General features: G+C 37.1%; 1 protein-coding gene across 1 annotated transcript in view; it reads right to left on the bottom strand.

Moving 5' to 3' along the window:
- The window catches only part of SMARCC1 (SWI/SNF related, matrix associated, actin dependent regulator of chromatin subfamily c member 1), a 164302-nt gene that overhangs the window by 73819 nt on the left and 78175 nt on the right, over window positions 1-12308 (bottom strand). Inside the window, exons 15-19 of the mRNA XM_040628898.1 lie at window positions 9915-9986; window positions 7605-7718; window positions 6828-6981; window positions 6229-6342; window positions 592-651 (exon numbers count right to left, since the gene is read on the bottom strand). Coding sequence (XP_040484832.1) covers window positions 592-651; window positions 6229-6342; window positions 6828-6981; window positions 7605-7718; window positions 9915-9986 — 514 coding nt within the window. The remainder of the gene's footprint in view (window positions 1-591; window positions 652-6228; window positions 6343-6827; window positions 6982-7604; window positions 7719-9914; window positions 9987-12308) is intronic.

Raw genomic sequence — 12308 nt, 5'->3', positions numbered from 1 at the left:
TAGTATTCTGCTTTCAAGAACAAAACACTATTTTCAGGGACAGATGTCTTTATCGACTTTTCTGGAATCCCCTTTTGGCAAATACAGAGGCTGTACACTCAAAAGCATACAAGCACTAGAGAACGCATCGACAATGACAAAGGTGGGCTAAGTTTAAAGAAAACTGGAAACTGAAGAAAGACTCCACTTCAAAGGAACATCTGGTACTTGAGGTCAGCCAATTACTGCTATGTGGGAATGAGGTGCCAGAATTGCCCCATCTTCCAATTTTGGAGGAAAATTAGAAATCTAGACTACTTTTGCAAAGCTCCAATATTTGTTTCACATTGGCAAAGATTTCAAATAGACAAAACAACACAACCTGGGCCAAAAACCCCACATATCCAGGCTTGTTCTTCCCTACAGATAGCCAGTACATCACTTTAAGGTACGATATGTAAATAATGACGGCCCAAGAAAATTCTATTAAAACTCAATACATGGTTCAAAAAACTTCAGGATTAATTCCAAAGGGATACTTCAAATGTGAGTCACACAAACTAAGCACCCATCTCCTGTGTGGTAACAGGGCTCTGCTATTCATGAGCTTACCTCCAGGAGCAGAAGGGTCTCCTGTTCAGTCCATTCTCTTCCAGCACTAGCACCTTTACTCTGAAGAAACAAAACCAGAAATTAGGTACTCGTTTCCTAAAGGCTGAACATGGAGCTCTGCACAAGTCCCTTCTATGTAGAGGGGGCTGTTTTATGCAAACCACAAAATAAGTCCCTGAGCAAGAGGGATAAAACACTTCAGGACCCTAAACATCCAGCAGAAAGGCAGATCTATGTCAACGATCTCTTGCTGTCCAACAAGGACTCACAGACCACTCAGATATGTTATTTCTATTATTTTGATATTTAACGATACCTTTGAAGCTACAAAGGCTACAATATTTTAATGCATGCCATGAACTGGCTATGATATTATACATAATACAAATATTTGGTATAACTTCAAAGAAGTACTTTTTCCAAGATTCAAAGACAAATCGCTCTGAGGGACTCTTAATTCCAATTGTAACAAGTTCATATTCTCAATTTTAACAGCTCTTGATTAAAATAATCACCAAGTGATTCTTTAAACTTCAAATCACTTTCTGTAAGAATCCCTTTAATTGCCAATTCACATAAGCATGGGGTAGAAGAAAGCCAACTTTGTATTATGTAAAAATTAAGATTTATCAATTGATTCATACTTCGTGAGTTGGTAGGCCTTACTCCATTCATAGACTGGCAGAGAACTGGATGTGTGGTATACCTGACATTATTCTTCACCTATAAATGTTACCAATTCTAACATATCCCTTCTCTGAAAACTCTACTTCGGGAGATTACAATTTTATAAATGAAGAGAAAATTTCTATGGCCTGTTATTTCCTTGATTGTGACAATAAAGCTTTTCAAGTTATTTGACTCAACCTTTCTGCATAACTCTGCTATATGCTGTGGGTAAAAATTAAATTATGACTTGCTAGGTTTCCATGGTATTCAATACATACCATTCTGAAATTTTTGCAAAAAATGTACTAAAAATAACTAGTCCTTTAACTAGAGAATAAAGAGGAATCTAAGCATTGTAGAATTCAAGGCCTACAGCATGACTCTGTGAGAGGGGAAAAAATGCATATAGCTATAATTCACAATACATTGTTCAGATTCCTTAAGGATTACTTTACAACAACCAATGTTCATCTTTTAGTGAACCAACCTCAGAAGTGACCATCAATTAGATTTGGAGCTCCGAGAGGAACAAAATTCATTAACACTTGACCCAAGTCCTGAAAAAGGCAAACCTGACTGCAGGAAAGATCCGTACAAGCTACGCATGACGGCATTTATTGGGTACGTGCGCAGTGAGCACTTCTCTACCTCTCAGCCACAAAGGATAGTTTTTCCTCTTGATAAAAACTGGTTCTGGGAAGAGTGCATAATCTCAACAGGGCCCATGAGATGTCTGTGAGGATTTCTGCATGACTTTAGAAATTTTTTCTTTTGTGTTTATTGGGGTAGAATGTATCTACGATAAAATACCCAAATCTTCGGTGTACAGTTAAATACAATTTCACATATATACGCATATAATGACCACTCAAATCAACATCCAAGGGGTCTCTCCTTTAAACCTCCAGTTGATAGCAACCCACAGAAGTACACACTGTTCTCAATTCTATAATCATAGGTTAGTTTTTCTTGGATCTGAATTTTGTAAACCATTCAGTATGAGTTTGTGGGTCTGGCTTAATATTATGTCAATGACATTCAACCACACTCTTTACATGAAGGAAGTTAATTCTTTTCATTTCTGTGTTAATACTACATTGTTTGACTAAACCACAATTTATCCATCCATATCCATGCTTGACTGATCACTGTTTACAGTTTTTGGCTATCTTAGATAAGGCTGCTAAGGACACTCATGCACATTCTTTTATATATTCATTCTTTTTTTAAACTCATTTATCTTATTTATATAGCCAGGAGCTCAGTGACTGGGTGTGTTTATATATATAGCTATAATAGTGTTCCCTCTACTTTTATTTCCTGGAAGAGTTTATATAGGTTGGTATTATTTCTTCCTTAAATGTTTGGTCCTGGGACGCCTGGGTGGCTCAGTCGGTTGGGAGTGTGCCTTCGGCTCAGGTCATGATCCCAAAGTCCTGGGATCGAGTCTCACATCGGGCTTCCTGCTCAGCAGGGAGCCTGCTTCTCCCTCTGTCCTGCTGCTCCCCGTTTGTGCTCTATCTCTGACAAATAAATCTTAAAAAAAATGTTTGGTACAAATCATCAGTAGAATCACCTGGGCCTAGAGTTTTGTATTCAGGAAGGTGTCTCACTATATATAGATATAACCAATACAAGGCTATTCAAGTGCATTAGTTTCCTGTGGCTACTGTAATCAAATTATCATAAATCTGATGGCCTAACAAAAATTCATTCTCACAGCTCAGGAGGCTATTAGTCCAAAATCAATACAACTGAGACAAAAAATTACAGTGTTAAGCAGGGCCGCACTCCTTCTGGATGCTCTCGGAGAGAATTCATTCTACACCTCTTCTGCTTTCTGGTGGCTGCCTCAGAACTCCTTGGTTTATAGCCACCTCATTTTAACCTGTGCACTTCCCTCTTCTTTTTTCTTTTTTTTTTTAAAGATTTTATTTATTTATTCATGAGAGACAGAGAGAGGTAGAGAGAGGAAGAGGCAGAGGGAGAAGCAAGCTCCCTGCAGAGCAGGAAGCCGATGCGGGGCTCGATCTCAGGACCCTGGGATAACAACCTGAGCCGAAGGCAGATGCTTAACCAACTAAGCCACCCAGGTACCCTGTCCTTTCCTCTTCTGTCTGCAAATCCCTCAGCATTCATCTCTTAAAAGATGTCATGGGGGTGCCCCGGTGGCTCAGTCAGTTAAGCCTGACTCTTGACTTCAGCTCAGATTATAATGATCTTAGGGTGGTGAGACTGAGCCCCACATCAGGATCCACGCTGGGCAAGAAACCTGCTTAAGATTCTCTTTCTCCCTCTCTCTCTTTTCTGATCCATAATCTGTGTCTTCTCTTCTTCTTGATCACTTCAGTTATCAAATGTATTAATCCTTCCAAATAACCATCTCCTTATTTCATTCATTTTCTACTGTTTTTCTGGTTTTGGTTTCTAGCTTAATTTTGTTGTGGTTAGCCAACCACATTTATATCACACATCTGAAATCATACAATTTTATAGTATCACTCCTTTAAAATTTCTTGAAACCCATTTTATGGCTCAGAACTGAATATACTTTGGTGAGTGTTCCCCAAGAACTTTAAAAGAATTGTGTTTTCAGGGCACCTGAGTAGCTCAGTTGGTTAAGCATCTGCCTTCAGCTCAGGTCATGATCACAGGGTCCTGGGATCAAGCCCTGCCTCAGACTCCTTGCTCAGTGGGCAGTCTGCGTCTCCCTCTCCCTTTGCCCCTTCTTCCCCCACCCCAGCTCATGCTCTCTAATAAATAAAATCTTAAAAAAAAAAACAGTGTTTTTGTTATTTTGCACAGAGCCTTCTACATACCAAATAGGTCATATTGGTTCACAGTGTTGGTCTGTCTTCTAAGTCAGTAAATTTTCAATCTACTTGTTCTATCAATTACTGAGAACGGACTGCTGAAATTTCCAACTATATTTGTGTGTCTGCCTATTGCTCCTTTCTATTCTATCAGTATTTGTTTTATATATTTTGAAGTTTTTAAATTAACTGTACACATACTTGGGACAATTATATCCTTTTGATTAACTCCTTTATTATTATGAAATATCCACGGTTTAATTCTAGTAAAATAACGTGCCCTAATGTCTACTTTTGCTAATATTAACATCATGACTCTGGTGTTCTTCTGATTAATGTTTAGAAGGCATGTTTTTCCTCATTCTTTTATTTTTATATTTCATGGGGATTTATTATAGACAATACATGCTTGTACTTAGTTTTTTATGCAACTTGACAATCTCTGCTGCTTAACGGGAATATTCCAACCACTTACACTCAAGGTTATTGCTATCCCCGTGGACATGCGTATACCTCCCATCTGGCTTTGTCTACGGGGCACATCTATCCCCTGCCTTTCTCATTCCTTCCCTCTTATAGAGTAACTTTTTTTGGACTCTTATTGTCTTTATCTCCATTATTAACTTATTGGTTACGAGTCTTTAAATACTCTACGATTCACAATACTCATGTCTAACTTGCCACAGTGTATCTTCAAATACTACCTTACATGCCCTATCTAGTAGCGAACTTTAATGCAGTATACTTCCACTTTCCCCTCCTGTGCCTTGAGCCATGTGTGCTCTTTAACATTCACATGTTGTAAACCTAAAGGTTTGCTGGTTATCATTCTTAAAACTGCAAATGAGGAGAAAAGCTCTTTTCATGGACACAGGTGTTGACCTCTGCTGGCACTCATTCTTCTTCACGTAGATCCAGGCCTCTTCCAAAATGCTTTCCCAAAGTATTACATAGTTTAACCGGAATCAGCATTTTGATCCCATTTCTAAAGGATATCAGGACTTGGACTTCATATAATTGTTTTTCTGCCATTTTGGCCACTTCTACATGTTATAAACCCCCGAAAATGATCACTGCTTCAACAGTCCACACTCCTTTATATTTAACCACACATTCATTCTTTTCCCTGGACTGCTTCCTTCCTAGTCATGTGCATCCGTCAGGGATCAGAGTCCTTCACCCTGAAAAACTGCCCCTGGGTTTCCTACCCTGTGTGCTAGTGATGCCCTCACACCTTTCTCAATGTCTTTACTGCCCTTTCACTCCTGAAAGGTACTTCTGCTGGAAACACAACTCCAGAACAACAGCTTCACCTTCAGCATTTTAAAATGTTATTATGCTGTCCCCTCTGGCTTCTGTCATTTCTGTTGAAAAGTCAGACATCAGTTTTATGATTGTTCCTTGGAATTTTATGTGTCCTTCTCCAACCCCACTCACCGCCCCCCCCCCCAATGTGGCTGTCTTTAAGATGTTAGTTTTTAAGGTAAGTTTAAGCATGATGTGCCTGAACATGGTTTCCTCTGTATTTGGATCTGTTCAGGCTCTTATGAGTTATTATCTTTTTTTTTAACCAAAAATGTTTAGCCATTACATCTTCTAATATCACTTTTGCTTCATTCTTTCTCTTCTTACAGGTCTTTAATGATAAACATGAATTCTTTTTACAGTAGCTCACCTAGCCCTTGCATTCCATTCTCTCTGTCCCCCTCCCTCACCCTCATCCAGTTCCTTTTTCTCTTGGTGCTTTAGTTTCAATATATCTACTATCCTGTATAGAGCTCACTAATCCTATCTTCTGTTGTGTTCAGCCTGCAGTTAAAACATCCAGTGAGTTAATTTCAGGTGTATTTTTCAATTTCACAATATTCATTTGATCCTTTCTATAGATTCCAATTATGTTGAAATTCTCCCCTTTTTCTTGTTTTCTTTAACATATTAATCATATAAAATATAAAATACCTATATTCTAACCATACAGAAGAAATAGTAAGATAAGTGATTGTTGTTTTATAAAATGCCAACAAGGTTAAGTAGAATGTGTACCTTCTTACACAATAGAAAGTTAAGTTTCTTATGAAAAATGACACTTTTTAGAAGGACAAAGAAGGGGACATGCTGAATTGCAGACCAACTGTGCCTAGAAAAATGTCCTTACCTTTGCTAAGGTTTTCTTGGAGTAAATGTCAGTTCGAAGACCAAAGTTCTGCAAGTCAATTGGTTTTTCCTTGTTCTTCTCAGGAAAATTTAACATCTGCTGAGCAGCAGGGACCTAGGAGTTGGAAAAATGATAAATGGCTGTATTAACCAATACAAAGTCAAGGGGATAGAAGTTTTTAAGACATTGCTTAATACTGACACCTAAGGAGATGTTACAAAAAAAGAAAAAAAAAATACCCACACCTTCACCCTACACTTCCAACAACATTTCAACATACTGTGTAAGCACCATTTTTCTGCCTCTTTTAAATCCCAGAGAAAACAGACAAGTTTTCTTTAATATGCTCTCCCGTTTCATGTGAAGAACAATTTATACCTTAGACTCACGTTATTCTAACTTAAGGCTTTATAAAATCTAGTTGACATACTCATCTTTTCCAGAATATGTGTATGGATGTCCACTTTCCAAATGTCAGGAAGGGGAAGAAGTCTCACACAATCAGTGTATAGTGTAATAATAATACCTAATACTAGTTTATTAGTGTAATAATCACTAATACCAGAATTATAATAATAGCAGTGTAACAATTAAGTTACCTGAGGTGATCGAAGATGTAGAGGCACAAGCCCAGAGGGGGTATCAGCTAATACATTAAAATGAGGAGTAGGAGGAGGTCCCATTGCCATGGGTCGACTTTCTGGATCCACTTGGTAATTAACAAGTCCCCACTGCTCCAAAAAGGCATGAACCCTGGAAGAGCAAAGCTCTGAAAGTTAAAATCTAGAGAATGTACCCCCATCTCCTACGTAACCATCATACATTTCACTAAAAAATAAGAACACTAAAACAAGTAAACATTCTCTGTAGGCTATGAACCATCACAAAGTTAACTGACAAGTTCGGTTTGTTGTAGGAGGGACAATATCTATAAACTCAATGTTGACAGCATAGCACCCCAAAACCTAGTTCACAAAGCCTAATTATTTCAATCACAGAAATAAGAGAAGAAATGTTAAGTCCATAGTGAAAGAACTCACACACAGACCAAATTCAAACAAGGAGATACACATTTGATTTGTTTCTTTAGACAGATCTATAGCGTACAGAGCTTATCCACTCTCCAGCTCAGCTCACTCTCCAACCCTGGTCATTTTATGATTTCATGATAAAATAAAAGATGTCAATTGTAAAATCTTAAAATGAGGAGAAAACGCCAAGGTATTAAATACATTCATTCAACCCCTAAATAAAAGACATCTGATTACAGTATTTTATTAACAAAGACAACATCGAGTTTAATGAGTCCAACATGAAACAGCCGTACATCAGTAACCACCTGAAATGAAGCATCTGAGAAAAAAGCAGTGTTTTACCTCATCACAGCACACACGTCTCCGGTCAAGTTCCTCCGACAAGCAGTGCTGGTTAAATACTCTTGGGGGTTTAGGCGATATGTGTCAATCATAAAATTTCGATATGCCAAGTATCTAAAAAGCAGTGGCAAAATTCATAAGGTGGACACACATCCTTCAGAAACAATAGCTCATAGAGCCCAAAATCATCCTATTCCTCACAACCAAATCCAATAAAAAGTTACTATTCCAACCAACAACAGTATTGAGTATTTACAGTCATGAATGTAACCAAGGATAAGAACCCCTAATATGCAAAACAACTATTTACTAATATTTAACAAGAAGTAAAATGGAGTAAAACCTGATGAAGTTAATGTGAAGTAACACAGGGGCGCCTGGCAGGCTCAGCTGTAGAACATGCAACTCCTGATCTTGGGGAGGTGAGTTCGAGACCCACACTGGGCACAGAGTTTACATTAAAAATAATAATAATAATAGCAGTAGTAACAATGTGAACTAACTTAAATACAAAAGTGGTCACAGGGCTGAGTGGATAAATCCTTAGTGCCCTGCAGAATTTGCAAATAACACCTGGTTACTTAGGCTGTCTCCCTAACTACTATGTATCCAGTCATAATTCATTTAAACCTCACAATTCTCCATGAAGTAGGATGTACTATCATCTCATTTATCAATGAGCAAACTAAAGCACAGAGTGATTAAAGAATGTGTCCTAGACCACAAGGCTGGTTAAGCATGGAGCTAGAATTCAACATGGGCAGGGGAGGGGGGGGTGCCGCTCTGGAATCTATGCTCTTAACACATGCTGCATCTCATTTCTAGATTCCTCCTAGAGCCACATGTGGATCTGGCTCCAACAATGACTATATCCCTAGCTAGGCGAGGACTAGAACCCATGGGGCCAAAATCAAAGCTAAGACAAGAACGGATTAAAAAAAGGAGAGAAAAACTGAGTCATAGCAGATTTCACAACATACCCAAGCATTTCTGCAATAAAATATTTAAAACAAGAGTGTTGAAAAGCTAGAGACCCAGCAAAAGTTCTTGCCACAAAAGTAAAACAAAAGTCTGGCAGGTTAAGGGTAGCTACATCAGAGTAGAAAAGATACACTGCTCAAAAAAGGTCTTGTATTAAGCACAGGCGGATAAACAAAGACCTAAAGGTAAATTTTTAAATTTAAGCTGGCTAAAACACTAAACTATGCTTGTAAACAGAAGACTGCCAAGAACCATAGGTATTTACAAAGGCTGGCCATCGGCACATTAGCTAGAAGAATATACCATGTCTAACTAGATGGAAAACCTAAAAGGGTTTCTTATGCCAACTCTCTGATTATGGTTTCAAATGAAACCTTATAGCTTTGTTATGGGAAGGCTGGAATTATCTCTGACATCTAAACTTAAAATCTCAAACTATCATGGACAATCTATTATAAGAAAATATTTATTATTCAATTATCTATATTCCAACATGTTCTATGTAGAAAATGATCCTTCTCTGACAATTTAAACAAGAGACATCTATTTGTGAAGTCACATGAGCATAACAAACAATGAATTAATACTATAGAGATAATATACAGAAAGATATTTTTAGTATGATAGGTGCGGATTTATTTTAGGGGAAAGGGTTTCCAGAAAATGTGATTTCAGGGTCACCAGGCAAAGGCAAAAATACTTCCTGACAAGATTCTTCCATCCAAGTTTCTGTATTTCCAATGCAAAAGCACAACAATGCTTTATGTAATTAAGATCGATTTATAGACAGCTATGTCATCATATTTGACATTCTTTCTATTACTAGTCATTCATCAGGAAAATAAGATAAAGATCCCACTTTCTCCTAAATTACTATACATATATTATATTATATTATATTATATTATATTATATTATATTATATTAATCTAATCTATAACATATATGTACACAAGATGGGAACTGTTAGGGAGAAACCTGAACCCATTTTAGTGAATGCCTGTTACCAATCTTTGCTGTAAGAGCTGACATGCATGTGGTTCAAGGTTGTAGGTTTAAGATGCAAATGAAAGAAGAACAAATCTGGAACAATTCCCTCTATAACAAGAAATTCTGTGTGGCTGAGATATGAACACTGTTCTGAATGGAATGGAACGGAATCTGAATGGAATCACACATTTGCAAACTTCCACACATTAGCAAAAATGAACTCAGAAGTAACCTTTTAAAAGCCCCTGCCCAACACATTCAAATAAACAGTTTTTCTAGACACTGGCCCCTTCTGAAGTAAGTAATAGTATCAGAATTACACCTTCACATTTCACTCACATTTCTGGAGTCTTGGATTTGTTTTTTCCATTGAAGAACTCAGGAAGAGCACGCCGTTCAATCACGTGAATACTGGGGAATAAAAAATTAAAAGTCCTCTTAGAAAAATGAAATCTTGAAATTTAAGCTAAGTTTAATTTTCAAAGTAAAACTGATAAATCCAATAACTGACCATTATTTTCAAAACTTAATGGCTTGCAGAAGTTCCTATGTATTAGCAGCATATGATAAAGTTAAAGAAAGCTTTCCCTCTCTCACCCTCAAGACTTATAGTTTTTTTATTCCCATACCCAAACTCAAAAACTTCTATCAACACATTGAAAACTATACGTTTTATTATGTTCTTGACATTAACACATCATAAGTAGATGATGAGCCACAAAATACAAAGAGTTCTTCAGAAATGGACAGACATCACAGCAGCTGGCATGGCAACACACCGATGAAGTGAACTACTGGCCAAAAGATGATGGAATTTACAAAATCAGTCTCCCGTGCTCTTAACATCAATGCGCCCTTTTGTCCAGCCCTCAGAAACTTTGTGCTAAACTGAATTTTTTTAAAGATTTCAGTAATCTACTGCCTTTAAAAAGGTTATAGAACTAATTTTTAATATTGAGATAAAGGCACTGATAATTTTATAAAATGTTAAAGGCTTATCAAGCACTACAGAGACCAGGTAAAAATCAGGCCTAATGCACTGCACAAATGACCCAACTGTGTATCTCTTACAAAGGTTTTGACACATACTAATCAATGTTTTTACTGAGAACACCTTCTAGTTTCTTAGTGGCTTTCCAGATATGCAACATGTACTGGTTATGCAGGGAAGAGTAAATCAATCTGTGAACATAACTAAAGGCATCGGCTGGCTGGCTTATTCAGTAGAGCATGTGACTCTTGACCTTAGGGTCCTGAGTTCGATCCCCCGTTGGGTATAGAGTTTACTTTAAAAAAAAAAAAAAAGCATTCACTCTTGCATTATTTGGGAACATTTAAATTGTTTGAACGGGATCTGTACTGCCAAATACTATAAAAATAATGAATTACCTGAAAACTTCTAGGAAGATAATTTCTAAAATGAATTAATATTACATAGATATGTATAATGATTTTACAAGTTTTACTAAAAAAATAGCTGTAAGCAATTAATTATATAGTTCAAATACACCTCTCATTGTTTTAAAAGTTAGGAAGCCCACAAAAAACACAATTTCTATATTCACCAAGAGCAAAACACACACAAATGTTTAACCCCTAACACTTTCTTTTCTGAATTGCTGGGAGCTGACTCCTTAGGTTCTGAGAATGAGTCAGGAAGTGGGGTGATCAGAATCAGAAAACCCGAGTTCTTCCAACTCTCCACTGCAACACTGAAATGCTTTCACTGACACACAGTACTTGTCTTTATCCATAAAACAGGGATGTGACTTACACCTCCACTATCCATAAGAGCAAGGCATGGGACATGCAATGGTTATGATGCAAATGAGTGTTTCTGCAACCTGTAAAAACCTACCAAGTTATATATACTGTTATGACTGCACTTTTTTTTTTTAATTTTAGAGGAAAAGAACACTAGTTTCTCAAGTATGTCCTTTTAAGCCATTCTGAATCTGAAATGCAATTATAATTACCAATAGTGAGACTGAGACGCTTCCAAATTTAAAAATACACATCATCAATGTAAAGACGATTGACCTTCAGAGAAGAGCTATATACTTATTCTGTCCCAGGTTCTTTTTATTCAAACCATTTAGGAATGGCATTCAGAGTTGATCTTAAAGGCATGCAGAAAAGTCTCAATGTTAGAGTCATACTTTGTGGTTTTTAGAAAAAAGTTAGGTATATATCCAAGTGAATCATCCACCCTATTCTTTTAAACTGCCTTCTGAAGATATATATATATATGTCCAAATGCACGTATTAAGACACGTATATGTATAAAGACACACATACATAAAATCACATTTATCCTTACAGAAAAATAATGTTTAACAACTGAGAGCAAGCAATAGATCCAAATAAGACCACAAGATTCCAAGTAAGGGCAACATCATTAGAGTTAAGTGTACAACTTTCTAATGAAAGTACCTTAAAGAAGCTAACTGCTTGGAGGGGTAAGTTCTGGTACATATATTTAAAACTAAAAAGCCAAATAAAAATCAGCCTGATATGAAATAGTCACACTTCGTAAGTAATCAACAAATAAGATACACAGGACTCTAACGGCACTCCAATGATGCCACACTGCTGTGGTACATGACAGGGAAGATGCTGAGGAAGGTGTTTTCTCAAAGTTTTCTTATTAAAGATTATTTATTTATTTGAGAGAGAGAGAGAGAAGGAGCAGGGGGAGGGGCAGAATCAGACACCCCGCTGCACAGGGAGCCT

Source organism: Ursus maritimus, unplaced genomic scaffold, assembly GCF_017311325.1.
Source record: "Ursus maritimus isolate PB19 unplaced genomic scaffold, ASM1731132v1 scaffold_14, whole genome shotgun sequence".
Classification (NCBI taxonomy): domain Eukaryota; kingdom Metazoa; phylum Chordata; class Mammalia; order Carnivora; family Ursidae; genus Ursus; species Ursus maritimus.
The sequence above is the reverse complement of the archived record's forward strand: the minus strand, read 5'-3'. Positions and strand labels throughout refer to the sequence as shown.